General features: G+C 37.3%; 1 protein-coding gene across 1 annotated transcript in view; it reads right to left on the minus strand.

Annotated features, from left to right (window-relative positions):
- Positions 1-14,415, minus strand: part of UGT8 (UDP glycosyltransferase 8) — a 117,827-nt gene that overhangs the window by 16,310 nt on the left and 87,102 nt on the right. The window contains exons 3-4 of the mRNA XM_064285414.1: positions 8,257-8,399; positions 6,306-6,382 (exon numbers count right to left, since the gene is read on the minus strand). Coding sequence (XP_064141484.1) covers positions 6,306-6,382; positions 8,257-8,399 — 220 coding nt within the window. The remainder of the gene's footprint in view (positions 1-6,305; positions 6,383-8,256; positions 8,400-14,415) is intronic.

The following is a 14,415-nucleotide window of genomic DNA, read 5'->3' on the forward strand; positions in this document are numbered from 1 at the left end:
ATTGGTCAATGTGTCTGTCATTGTACCAGTACTAGGCTGTTCTGACTACCGCAGCTGTATAGTATGTTCTTAGGTCAGGCGGTGTGAGGCCACCTACTTTGTTCTTCCTCTTCAATAATGTTTTACTTATCCAAGGCCTCTTTCCTTTCCATATAAAGTTAATGATTCATTTTCCATCTTGTTAAAGAATGCTGTTGGTATTTGGATGGGCACTGCATTGTATTTGTAGATTGTTTTGGGTAGAACTGACATTTTTACAATGTTCAGTCTATCTATCCATGAGCATGGTATGTTTTTCGATTTATCTGGGTCTCCTTTGGTTTCTTGCAGTGGTGTTTTGTAATTTTCTTTGTATAGGTCTTCCCTTTTGGTTTTCTTTTGATATATGTATGTATAGATATATATATGTGTACATATATATATTTAATTGGGCTTTAGGTGAAAGTTTATAGCTCAAGTTTATTTCTCATACAAAAATTTATACACATATTGTTATGCGACCCTAGTTGCAATCCCTATTATGTGACAGCACACTCCTCCTTTCCACCCCGTTTCTCGTGTCCATTTAACCAGCTCCTATCCCTTTCTGACTTCTCATTCCACCTCTGGACAGGAGCTGCTCATTTAATCTTGTGTATCTACTTGAACTAAGAAGCACACTCTTCACGAGTATTATTTTATGTTTTATAATCCAGTTTAATCTTTGTCTGAAGAGCTGGCTTCAGGAATAGTTTTAGTTCTGGGTCAAGAGAGAGTCCATGGGCCATGTCTTCTGGGGTTTCTCTAGTCTCAGTCAGACTATTATGTCAGGTCTTTTTTTTTCTAGAATTTGAGTCCTGCACTTCACTCTTCTCAGGCTCCATCAGGGACTCTCTGTTGTGTTCCCTGTCAGGGTGGTCACTGGTGGTAGCCAGGCACTATCTAGTTCTTCTGGTCTCAGGCTGATTGTACCTCTGGTTTATGTGGCCCTTTTGTCTCTTGAACTAATATTTTCCTTGTGTTTTTGGTGTTCTTCATTTTCTTTTGTTCCAGGTGGGTTGGGGCCAACTGATGCATCTTAGATGGCCGCTAGCAAGCTGTTAAGACCCCAGACTCCACTCACCAAAGTGGGATGTGGAACATTTTCTTAATAAACTTTGTTATGCCAATTGACCTAGATGTTCCCTGAAACCATGGTCCCCAGACCCCCCCCCCGCCCCCGCTACTCTGTCCCTCAAAGTGTTTGGTTCAGGAAACTGCTTAGTTTTTGGTTTAGTCCAGTTGTGTCGACTTTCCCTGTATTGTGTGCTGTTCTTCCCTTCACCTAAAGATAATTCTTGTCTACTATCTAGTTAGTGAATTCCCCCCTCTCTCCACCCCCACCCTCGTAACCATCAAAGAATGTTCTGTTCTGTGTTTAAACCTTTTCTTTAGTTCTTATAATAGTGATCTCATACAATATGTCCTTTTGCAACTGACTAATTTTGCTTGGAAACTCTGGTGGTGTAGTGGTTAAGTGCTATGGCTGCTAACCAAAAGGTTGGCAGTTCAAATCCACCAGGCACTCCTTGGAAACTCTATGGGGAAGTTCTACTCTGACCTACAGGATCACTATGAGAAGGTATAATGCCTTCCAGATTCATCCATTTTGTGAGATGTTTCATGGGCTCATCATTGTTTTTTATCTTTAAGTAGTATTCCGTTGTGTATATGTAGCATACTTTGTCTGCTGATGGGCACCTAGGTTGTTTCCATCTTTTTGCTACTGTGAACAGTGCTGCAAGGAACATGGGTGTGCATATATCTATTCGTGTAATGGCTCTTATTTCTCTAGGATATATTCCAAGGTGCTGGATTGCTGGATTGTATTGTACTTCTATTTCTAGCTTTTTAAGAAAGTGCCAAATCGATCCCCAAAGTGGTTGTACCATTTTACATTCCCATAAGCAGGGTGTAGTGTTCCAGTCTCTCCACAAGCTCTCCAACATTTATTATTTTGTGTTTCTTGGATTAATGCCAGCCTTGTTGGGGTGAGATGGTTCTCACTGTAGTTTTGATTTGCATTTCTCTAATGGCTAATGATCATGAGCATTTCCTCATTTATCGGTTAGCTGCCTGAATGTCTTCTTTGGTGAAGGGCCTGTTCATATCCTTTGCCCATTTTTTAATTGGGCTATTTGTCTTTTTGTTGTTGAAGTTTTGCAGTATCTCCTAGATTTTAGAGATTAGACCCTTATCAGATATGTCACAGCCCAAAATTTTTTTCCCAGGTTGTCTTTTTACTCTTGGTGAAGACTTTTGATGAGCATAAGGTTTGGTTTTTAGGAGCTCCCAGTTATCTAGTTTCTCTTCTGGAGTTTGTGCATTGTTAGTTATGTTTTGTATTCTTTTTATGCCATGTATTAGGGTTCCTAGCTCTTTTGGATTTCTAACTCCAGATCTTTGCACGTTTCAATATAGGACTTCACTTTGTCTTTTTGAATAGCCCTTTGAGACCTTCTGTTCTGCTCTTTTACTTCATCATTTCTTCAGTTCACTTTAGCTACTTAACATTCAACAGCAAGTTTCAGAGTGTCTTTTGACATCCATTTTGGTCTTTTCTTTCTTTCCTATCTTTTTAATGACCTCTTGCTTTCTTAATATATGATATCTTTGATGTCATTCCACAACTTGTCTGGTCTTCACTCATTAGTGTTCGATGTGTGAAATCTATTCAGATGGTCTCTATATTCAGGTGGGATATACTGAAGGTCCCACTTTGGCTCTCATAAACTTGTTCTAATTTTCTAACGTCAACTGGAGCTTGCATATGAGCAATTGATGGTCTGTTCCACAGTCAGCCCCTGGCCGTGTTCTGACTGATGATATTGAGTTTTTCTATCCTCTCTTTCCACAGATGTTGCTGATTTGATTCCTGTGTATTTCATTTGGTAAGATCCATATGAATAGTTGCCATCTATGTCGTGTGTCATACTGCAGATGCTTGCATGTTACTATGATGCTGTAAGCTATGTTACCGGTATCCAAATACCAGTAGGGTCACCCATGGTGGACATATTTCAGCTGAGCTTCCAGACTAAGACAGATTAGGAAGAAGGACCTGGCAGTCTACTTCTAAAAAAACCTAGCCAGTGAAAATCTTATGAATACCAGCAGAACATCGATGATATAGTGCCAGAAGGTGAGCCCTTCAGGTTGGAATGCACTCAAAATACAACTGGGGATCTCCAGGGTCACTTCTATCGCCAAGGCCGCATTTTCCAACTACTAATCCTTCTTATTTCCAACTTTTGCATTACCATCACCAATAATTATCAATGTATCTTGATTGCATATCTGATCAATTTCAGACTGCAGAAGCTGCTAAAAAAACTTTACTTTCTTCATCTCTGGCCTTAGTGGTTGGTGGGCAAATTTGAATAACAGTCATATTAAGTTGTCTTCCTTGTAGGCGTATGGATATTATACTATCACTAACAGAGTTGTACTTCACGATAGATCTTGAAATGTTATTTTTGATGATGAATGCAACACCGTCTTCAATTTGTCAGTCCTGGCATAAACAGACCATATGATTGTCCAGTTCAAAATGGCCAGTACCACTTCACTGTAGCTCACTAATGCCTAGAATATCGATGTTTATGGGTTCCATTTCATTTTTGAAGATTTCTGATTATCTCAGATTCATACTTCGTACATTCCATGTTCCGATTTTTAATGGATGTTTGTAGCTGTTTCTTCTCATTTTGAGTAGTGCCACATCAGCAAATGAAGATCCCAGAAGCTTGACTTCATCCATGACAGTAAAGCTGACTCTACTTTGAGGAGGCAGCTCTTCCTCAGTCGTATTCTGAGTGTCTTCCAACCTGAGGGCTCATTTTCCGGTACTATATTTTAAGTAGCTGAAATTAATAGCTTTAAGCAGTATATTATTATTTCTCTAAAAAACAAACATCGTTTGGGTAGCAATGCCTATTTAAGTGACCAATAATAAATAGGAAATCAATGAAAGCAAAAAATGCCAAATAATAACGCATAACCACACCCTATTAAAAAATAGGCAGCTACCTTCTGGCCACTCGAGTGTTTTTCAAATTAAATTGAAACTCTGTAAAAAAGCATATATGAAAATGTGGGGCTGGAGTCCAGGAAGTCCATGGTGAGTTTATACGCTTATTCATGGAGAAATATTATGTCGTAAGGGGTATTTATATTACAACATTCAAGTGATGACAGCATCCACGTTTCACAATTTAGAGTTTAATTTTGCATGTCAGGTATGCATGCAAGTAGGGACAGACACTTAGAAAAATCAGTTGGGAGAGAGGGAACAACATACAATATATAGTTGTCAGATGAATAAATAATTTGTTAAAGTTAATGAGGTATTCCAAAACCAGAACTCCTAGTAAGTAAGCTAAATTTTCATAAAAGGGACCAAATGACTCGCATAACAAGTGCAAGGAAAGGACACACTATACTTAGTGAAATCATTGTATGGCCAGAAAGGAATTATGGCTTTCAAAAATACCAATCCTTTAATAAGAACTATAAATATACACACCCCAGGTACAAAACTGATTACGTGTGTGAATCACCACTGTCTCAGTGGGACCCCAGTCTCCTGCCTCAGGTTCAGCTACGTCTTCTTCTAGTGGAGTTGGTCACTCAGTGTCTCTGTCCCTTACCTACAAACGGATCCAACTGAGGGATCTGCCCAACATACTGCCCTAGCATTGGATTTCAAATAATCTTTTTTAGCAACAGAACCCTTTCTTTGAGTAAAACCTCACCAACAAATCCAGGAGTGATAGATAAAAGCAGAGCTGGTGTGTGTGTATGTGTGCGTGTGTGTGTGTTGGGGGTCAAAGGACACTGCTTTGGTTCCTACTTTTCAGCCTGGAGGAATCTTCTGATCAGTCTAGAGGCCGTTACACCAACAACAGAGAACTTGTAAGGATCATGCCCAGAGTTTAAAAAGGTACTAATCTTAGAAAAGATTCTGAGGCACTCAGAGGAGCAATGGACTTGGAGAGGGCGATTCAGGTGTAGTTTGCTAGGTATCTACAGGTTCTTGTAAAAAAACATGTTATAACTTTATATGTTCCTGTATATCTGTGTCATACTGCTGGACTGAGCTAGCTAGCTGATAGTCAGGATATCTTATTTAAATTTTCTGGTCTTTTCTCTACCTTCTATGGACTCTGAAGTCATAATAATAATAATAAAAAAAGTCATAATAGTAAAGATAAAAAAATGGAAAAGAATAACAAGCATCAAGCAAGGTAATTGACCATGTTTTTCTGTCTCAATTTTATCACTTGTAGAATACTATTTATAATGGACAAGATGGAAAGGGATTATATATACATAAATAAAATCATTTACTGTTTTTAGTGACAAAATTCAGTTGGGTAATTTTTAGGAGAAGGCTCATTGTAGCTTCTAGAAAACAACTTTTAAAACCTTATTTTTAAGGAACACAATTTAAGATTTGAAGCCACTTTCATATAATCTGCTAGTTTTAAGTATTATTGAATAAACTGATCAATACTGCCAAAATCGATAATCATTTTATAATTTTCTTAATAAATAACATGTTAAGGGAAAATATAGGATATGGTATTATGTTTTCCTAGAAAATGAACAAAATATAATTTACATTTTTACTATCTATGTTTACTTAACCTAGAGCTATTTAGATTCAAATATACTTAAAAGATACACATATAATAAAAGTTATTTTAATATTGAGTTCAGTATCACAATCCTGTAACCAAAAGAAATAAAGTAAATTTAGTGATTTAGGGGTAAAGACACCTGGTGATTTAGGGGAAAATCTAGGTAGATGTTAAAATAAATTGACTGTTTTCCCTGGCCTTTTGTTCTCTCTAGTTTCGAACAAGTTAATAACTTTGAATTTTTCTGGTCTATCAGACACAACTGTAATAAAAATATAATAGCAATCTATTTTCACCATTTTAATTTTACTAGTTTTATCTGATCAGCTTAATCAGGTCTAACTTTATTTACCATTAATTTATATAGCTTATTAAATATCATTTCCAGGTAATTAAAACTGGTGACTAGTCTGAAAATTTTTTTATTGGAACAGTTTAATATAGAAACCTAAACAATTACATTTTATATTTTTTTCAATAAATATATATTTGACTTGTTGACCTGAAATCTAAGACTTGATATAGTAGATAAAAGCATAATGACAATACCATAAAGTGTTGCACAAACCATCCTATTATAAAAATCATGTTGACACAATTAAAACCCAAAAGCCAAATAAGTGCCAAAAAACACCCCTGACTTACCTAGTAGGTCATTTTGTGGTAACCATTCTATAAGCTTAGTGTTGTTTCCCAGATTCTTTGGTTTGGTTCCAGAAAACCTAAAATGCACACCAGACAATAAACTTTTCCAAAATTAAATCTTATCCATAGTATAGACGTCTGTTTAAATGATCAGATTTAAAGTAAAACATGATCTTTTACTGGTCTTCTTAAGAATGTAATCATGCTTTATTTAATAGCAACAAAAATTTGATGGTTTCATTTTCATACTTTTCATTGACTGAAAGCTGAATAAGAAACAATTTGCTTATGTTAAGACCTATTTTCTATCAGCTCCCTTCACCTTTACATAGAGATGGGGAAAACACAACCGAAAAAACCTGTGCTAGAAAGTCCTTCCCCACTAATACCCAGAAGCTAGAATGCAAAGGGATAAGGAGGACCACCACTGGGCAGTCAATAGCTCCAATCCTTAACATGCAAAGCCTAAGAGATGGTGTGACTATAGAAATAAAGAGGAAGGCATTCTCCTCCCACCTGGTCCCAGAGAATGTGGGGCAAAGAATATAATTAGGATGCTCCTTGTCTTAAAAAATAAACTATACAAGTGTTTAACGACTTAGAAAATAAGGGAGTCTAAATTGTGCAGGCACAAACTGTCCTAATTAAAGCTGAAGCGGTGCTTTCTTGGGTAAGCCTAACAGAGAAAATCCAATAGGACTCTAATGCAAAGGGGAGAGTTCCGAAAGGTTAATCCGTTCCCACCGAGTCCATTCTGACTCATAACCCTGGTGGCGTAGTGGTTAAGTGCTACAGCTGCTAATCAAGAGGTAGGCAGTTCGAATCCACCAGGCGCTCCTTGGAAACTCGATGGGGCAGATCTACTCTGTCCTATAGGATCGCTATGGGTCGGAATCGACTCGACGGCAGTGGGTCTGAAAGGTTAGGATGACATATATAACCACTTCATAGCTTAGGTGGGAGAGGGGGAAACAATCCTTACACAGTTGTCATAAAAGAAAACCCACATTACTCAGGACCTACTTGTAACGGAAGGTCCCTCAGTAGCACAAACAGTTTGTACTCAATTGCTAACCTAAAAGTTGGTGACTGGAACCTACCCTGTGGTACAGAGGAAGAAAAGGCCTGGTAATCTGCTTCTGGTAAGATCACAGTTAAGAAGAACACTATGGAGCAATTCTACTCTATAACACACAGGGTAGGCCTGAGTTGGAATCGACTCTACGGCAACTAACAAGAGCAACACTTGTAATAGCTTCAGAGACACTTTTTTTCCAGTTGTGGCAGAAACTGTGGGACTGCTGCTCATTGCTATATCCCTAGAAACCCGCAGTGGTGACATAAACTAAAGAAACACATGTTACATGATTAAGCCCAGCTACTAAACACTGGGTTAGAAACTCCACAGACAGACACGCTTTGGCAGAACCTCCCAAAGGAAGCTGGGGTCAGTCTACGGGTCTGTTTTAACCGGAGTTAGCTGGTTAAGTTACTGTGTATTTAAAGAGTTGGTCTCTTAAATAAAAGAGACCAAAAGCATTTGTAAATGACACAAAGTTGGAGCCCAAAAAGGTCCACGAAAGAGTTTACCTAATTATTTGTCCATTTATCATTTTCTACCCCATTCCAAAACTAATTTGAAACAATATACTGGAATGTAAACAATTACAACTAAATTTTAAAAAGTAATAATAAATAATAGAAGGGTAAAAGGGGGAGGGCAGAAATTCAACGGTAACATTAAAATGCATCTCACACAAGGATAAATCGTTCCTAATCCTATCTTCTTTCTAAGCTTTATTCATCATAAATTTCTCCCTAGATTTCAATACACGAAGAAACAAAATGAAAAGTCAGGGAATCAATGTGCAGTGCTTTATTGGGACCTGCAGGCTAAACAAAGGGGTGCTAAAAACCACCAGCCCAGGAACATTCTGTGTTATCACCTTACCTCCAAATCACTTTTTGAGGCAATCTTGCCAGAGCTCCTGCCAGTTTGTTAGCAATGTCTTCTGACAAATACTTGACACCAGCTCCGAAAGACACCAGGACAAAGCCGTGTTCATTAGCACCGTTTACCCACCTTTGCAGATCCTGTCAATCAAAATATGCCAGTTAATTTTATGAAGAACTAATATCATTCATAATCAGTGTCATCAACACCCCAGTTTAAAAAAAAAAAAGCTTTCAGGTCATTTTCTTAAATGATAGAAAATAAAGAAGTACAATTATTGTCTTTAAAACATTGCTTTTGTTTTTAAGTATTTAAAATATTTCATCTGACAAAGCCAACTGAGAGAGCGCAAATAGCTAATTTGGCAAATTAGGGTAGAAATCCCTAAGTAAGTAACAATAATGAAAAATTCAGAAACTAATGACTCGATCTCAGACAGAAGTACAAAAATTGAAACTGATGGTTGGTACATATGTGATCAGAGGTAAATTTGTTGAGGTTACAATTCATGTACGGTTTGAACATATGCCAAAAAAGTATTCTCCTCCCCCAAGGCAAACTGTTTATTTCAGGAATGGGCTAACTGAGTCCCTGTGTGGTACTCACGGTTAATGAGTTAGGCTGTTAACCAAAAGGCTGGCATTTTGAGTCCACCCAGAGGTACTTTGAAAGAAAGGCTTGGTGATCTACTTCTGAAAAACTAGTCACTGAGAAACTCTGTGGAGCACAGGTCTACTCTGACATACATGAGGTCAGAATCAACTCAAGGACTATGCTTAATAATTTTCATCTCTGAAGAGTCAGACTGTAGTATATGACTAAGAAAGAGAAGAAATTAACTAACAGTTGCAAGGATCCACAGGTCTAATGAGTTTTACCATTTCACTACATATTTCTCAGACACAGAACAGAAATCACGTGTGCTGTACAGTAAGACATCCAGGGGTTCTGGGGATCTCTCAGTGGTGGTTCTCCCTCACTGTGTGGAAACACATTAAATTTCCCAACAGTATCTACAGCCGATAGATACTGTGCCGTGGTTAGCAGATCTAATTTTAAGAAGAGGCAACTCTAAAATTGCTGGAATTATTTATTTTGTAGGAAGACGCACTATCTAATTTTTGTCAGTATGGTTGATTCGTATTGAAAATAACAATAGTTCATTTTAAGTGACACCACCCTCGTTATTCTGTAAGCACAAGCTTGTTTTTCTGGTGAGTCATCCCTTTGAGTAAGTCTGTGTCTGAGCCACCAAGCTTCAGTTTCCCACATGAAAACTAATAAAGGCATGACACTTTGCAGAACATATAATTCCACGGTAAAAAAAAACAAACCCGTTGTATATCCACAATACCTATGCCATAATATAGTCATGAAAACAGGTGACAGGGCCCATTCTGCATTCACAGAGTGCAGAATGCGACATCACAGTTACAGGTCACACAGCCTATGGATCTCTCCTTCAGGATGAGTTACTGCCAGGACTGTGTCACCCATGCTGCGCAGTGCTTAAGAGCTCAGCTGCTAACCAAAAGGCCGGCAGTTCGAATCCACCAGCCTATCCCTGGAAACCCTGTAGGGCAGGTCTACTCTGTTCTGTAGTGTCTCTATGAGTTGCAATCAACTCAACAGCAATGGGTTTCGTTTGTTTTTGGTTTTTTAGAGTCACCTGATTCGCAGCCTAGGAGTACTCAGTTTCATCACGATGGCATTTCCATATAGCTCAATACTAAGGATTTAAAGTTTTGGGCCTCTCTTATGTCTTTAATTTTCTTTCTTTTCTTTTTATCACTTAATGAGGTCTGATATTAACCGGCTCTATCCTACCTCATTTTGTGCCCAAAGTGACTTAGTGAATCCTGTCACTCTAAGATCAAGAGTGATAAATGAAAAGGAGGCACACCCTTCTTCTAGGTACTGAGTCAGAAAGGTAGGCTATAATTATTTGGGAGGGAGGGATACTTATATCCCTTACAGTCAATAAACACCTTTTTTCCAGGAAACTCTATTTGCTTATGAGTATATAAAAGAAACAGACATTATATCAACTTTGCATTAATGGTTTTAATTTATGTTCTGCCATCTTTACATAGAATATCACATGTGCAGAAAATTTAAAAGGTGTCATCTGTGGATTAAAAGTAAGGAACAAGTCAAACCCATTTTAAATTCTAATTTTAAACTAATTTTAATGCTGGATGTACTTAAAACAAATATAAATGGTGCACAGAAAAATGAGGTGAGTATATAAGGTATTTTAACACTATGGTTTATCTTAAAATAATTTATCACCTACTACTCAATTCTCTAAAGATGAAGCTTTCAGGGTCAATGCCATTTACAAAAAGTTCACATTCAGATACATTAGGCCTTAATGTTATTTAGATTTTGTTTTGTTGTTGTGGTTAGGTGCCGTTGAGTCAGTTTCAACTCATAGCAACCTTATGTACAACAGAACAAAACACTGCCTGGTCCAGGTTTTGTTTTACAAGGATTTAAAACGTTTTTGAGTTTCAACTGTCTCTATGCCATAAACACGTCTTCAGTTGTGTGTTCTTTGTTCTGTGTGACATAAAATGAAATCTGAAATCTATTATTTCCAGCTTTTTTCCTACCACTGGGATTCACTATAACAAGAATATAACTGCTGTGAAAGAAATGCAGACAATATTATTCATACGGTTCGTTTCTGGAAAAGTACTCAATTTTTTTAAAACTTAACACTCTACTTGGCTCAGGAGGGAGACTGAGATCGCAAGATGATACCCAAGCTGCTATTTCCTGAGCTAGAGGTTGCTATAAGAGGGAAGTGAAACATCAGAGTAGAGATAGTGAGATGGTAAATTCCTGGCTGATCCTGGACCTGTCCCTTCCCAAGATCTCTAATCCTCAGCCTAAAATTCTGGAAATAGTATTAACTGATGTTTATGTGAACAGTGAAGGGTTTGGGTTTGTGTGTGGTTGACAAGGGGATAGTCAGTTAGTAGAGGCCAAAGGATCTTGAATTCGCTGAATTCATGGCAAATACTTTGGAACTGAAACTTCACGAAACGTATGTCTACATATCTACAGTATTGGGAGGCATCTTCCCTACATATATTTTTATACATGCACTGCTTTCTGGAATTTAAAATCCCATCAATTATAAAGTGAAAATGGACTTAATAACAACTCTTCAAAAAAAAACTTTGTAATAAATGTGTCCAATGCAAAATAATTCCAATTCCAGAAACCTAACACTATTAAAAATAAAAGCGGTTTAGAATTTCTCCTCACCACCTGCGCAAGTATCAACTAAAAAACTGGATCAGGAAAAAAAAAATTACAAAATCCATAAATATCTACGAATAAGCCTAACAGAAAATGTGCAAGAGCTACGTGATAAAAACTTTACTGAAGGATATAGAAAAGCCTGAATAAATGGAGAGATCTAAGATTTGCCCCAACAGGAAATGTCGATACTATGAGCTAATTATTTATAAATTAATCTAAAATTCAACACAATCCCAACCTACATTGCAAGAGGGCTGTTACAGAACCTGAAAAGCTGAGTCTAAAGTTCATCTGGAAAGGAAAATGTACAGAAAGGCCACGAAAATTTTAAAAAAGAACAGCAAGAGAGAAAGAACTGGCTCGTTTAGAAATTAAAACACGCTCGAGAGGGCAGGACCACTAACCCAGTAACTGATTTCAGCTGGGGTATGTCAGAGTAGAACTGTGCTCTACAGGGTTTTCAATGGCTGATTTTTGGAAGTAGATCACTAGGCCTTTCTTCCACGATACCTCTGGATGGACTTAAACCACCAACCTTTCGGTTAGGAGCCAAGCCATTGCAATTAAAAGTCTTTAGTATTACCTAGCAGTTAGGTGCTGGATGCTAACCAAAAGCCTGGAGTTCGAATCCACTCAATGGCTCTAAGGGGAGCAGATTCCAGCCAACAAAACCCTATGGGGCAGGTCTTCTCTGCCACATGGGGTTACTATGAGTTGAAATCAACTGCAAGGCACCTGACAACAACAAAGGTATTACCATAAGAAGAGAGAAAGCAATGAAGGAGAGGGAGGATCCAGAGATAAACTGCTGTGCAGATGGGAACTCAGCATTTCTCATTAGCAGGGAAAGCAGTCATTCAAATATTGAATTAGGAAAAAAAAATAACAAGAAGTTAGATCCCTTCACTAGCATAAAAAACAAAAGATTTAAAAAGAAGTACTTGAAGAAAACCCAGAACAATTTTCCGTCAGGTTGGGAACAGCCTTCTCAGCAAGTGACAGAGCCCAGAAGTCATAAAGAAAGACTGACTAATCTGACTACAGAATAATCAAACTTCTCAAGAGCATGAAAGAAACTTAAGTCAAAACAACAATAGGCTGGAAAAATTAATATCTGAAATAAAGTAACGAGGAAAAAAAAATCCTGCGAAAACACCCAACTTACAGAAGGAAACCTAATGGCATAAATATGGAAAAGGTGCTTCTCCTCATGGGTAATCAGAGAACACAAATTAAAATCATTTCCATTTTTTTCTCTCTAATCTGTATATGACTCTATTATGTGACGTCAATATGTTACAATTTAATTTTAACTTATAAGAGAATTGAATCTAGTTTTAAATTCTAAATATTATTGTTTTATAATTTTCTTTCAACTTTTTTTTTCCCCCTAGAAGGACAAAGTATCCTTTCCTAAATGTCCCCTGGGCTTATTGACTTATTTAGTAAACCTTCCTTACTTCAAGATTACCTATTAAATGGCCCATACTTTCATTTAGTAGTTTTATAACTTCGCTTCTTTAATGTTTTAACCTTTCATTATCCAGAATTTATTTTGGAGGAAGGAAGGAGACGTACCCAGCTTTACTTTTAACCAAATGTCTAGCCAACTCTCCCAACACAATTTGTTGAATATTCCATCCTCTCTTCAGTGATTTGAATTGGTATTCTCTGAATTTTATTCTGTTCCACTGATATACCTATCCATTCCTGTATCAGTGTCAAAGAATTTTATTTACTGTTGCTTTATAATGCAATTTACTACTTGCAGGACTCAATTTCTCTTATTACTTTTCATTCTGGAAATTTTAGTACTTATTTTTGCATTTAATACTTTTTAAAAAAGACTCATTTTTTGTTTTAACACATCAACTGATATTTACTGGCAGTACCACTTCTTATACATATTAATGAATATTTGTGTATATACGCACAAAACAAACATTCAATCACTCAATATATGCATTTAGATACGGCATCCAGTTCTTCATGTTTAGGCACTGCACGCACACTGCTCCACTAGGTGGCATGGCAGGAATGGAAGCATGGATGTCTGGGCTTTATCCACAGTATTTCCTAGGCTTCAACCATCGCCCCAAGCCCCAAGCCAGAGCCCGGCTCTATGGTTTTTGCTGCTCTTTGTCCAGGGAGAACTCTGTAATTTTCCTAATGTAAATGAAAGCAAAAGTATTCCAATAATGGATCAGATCTTGAGCAGGAAATTACCAACAGTCATAGGTGCTCCTCTTGCTATATTTAGTATGGATCATCCCATTCCTATACAACTAATCAGTTTAGATACCTACCTACACTTTGCTATAAACTATATATAAAAGACCACCTCAGAACAAAAATAATCATTTTATTTTCTTGTGTCATTAAGTAAGTTGTCTTAAGTCCTTTGTGGGAAAAAGGAGGGTAATAAGGAACCATGGATCATAGAGTAATGCTTAATCAAATATTATCTATTAAAGCGTCTAACTTTTCATGATCATGACCTAGATAGAAAATCATTTGACTTCTAGTACAGTACTGCCATTTTCTATTCCTAGAATAATTAAACATCAAATGCCCAGATATGGTCTCAGGAAGAATAAGACAGTAAGAGGTATTGTGTCCTCCTTCCTCTCCCCATTCCCCCTCATGCGGATGCTTTTTCAGGGAGAGGCAGGGTAAAGACGCCAGGCTGTGAAACAAGAGCTGGGGTGGAACAGGTGCTGAGCCATGTACCAGAGATAGACTGGGGAGTAACTGCTCTAAAAGTGGAAAATTTTTAATAATTTTAGGTAATATTTTGACACGATGGTTGAGAAATGGAGGACCACGAAAAAAATACTAAAAGAAGTGGAAAGCAAGATCTTGAGACTTTTAGAGAAGAGAATC

The sequence above is a fragment of the Loxodonta africana genome, chromosome 5, assembly GCF_030014295.1.
Source record: "Loxodonta africana isolate mLoxAfr1 chromosome 5, mLoxAfr1.hap2, whole genome shotgun sequence".
NCBI lineage: Eukaryota > Metazoa > Chordata > Mammalia > Proboscidea > Elephantidae > Loxodonta > Loxodonta africana.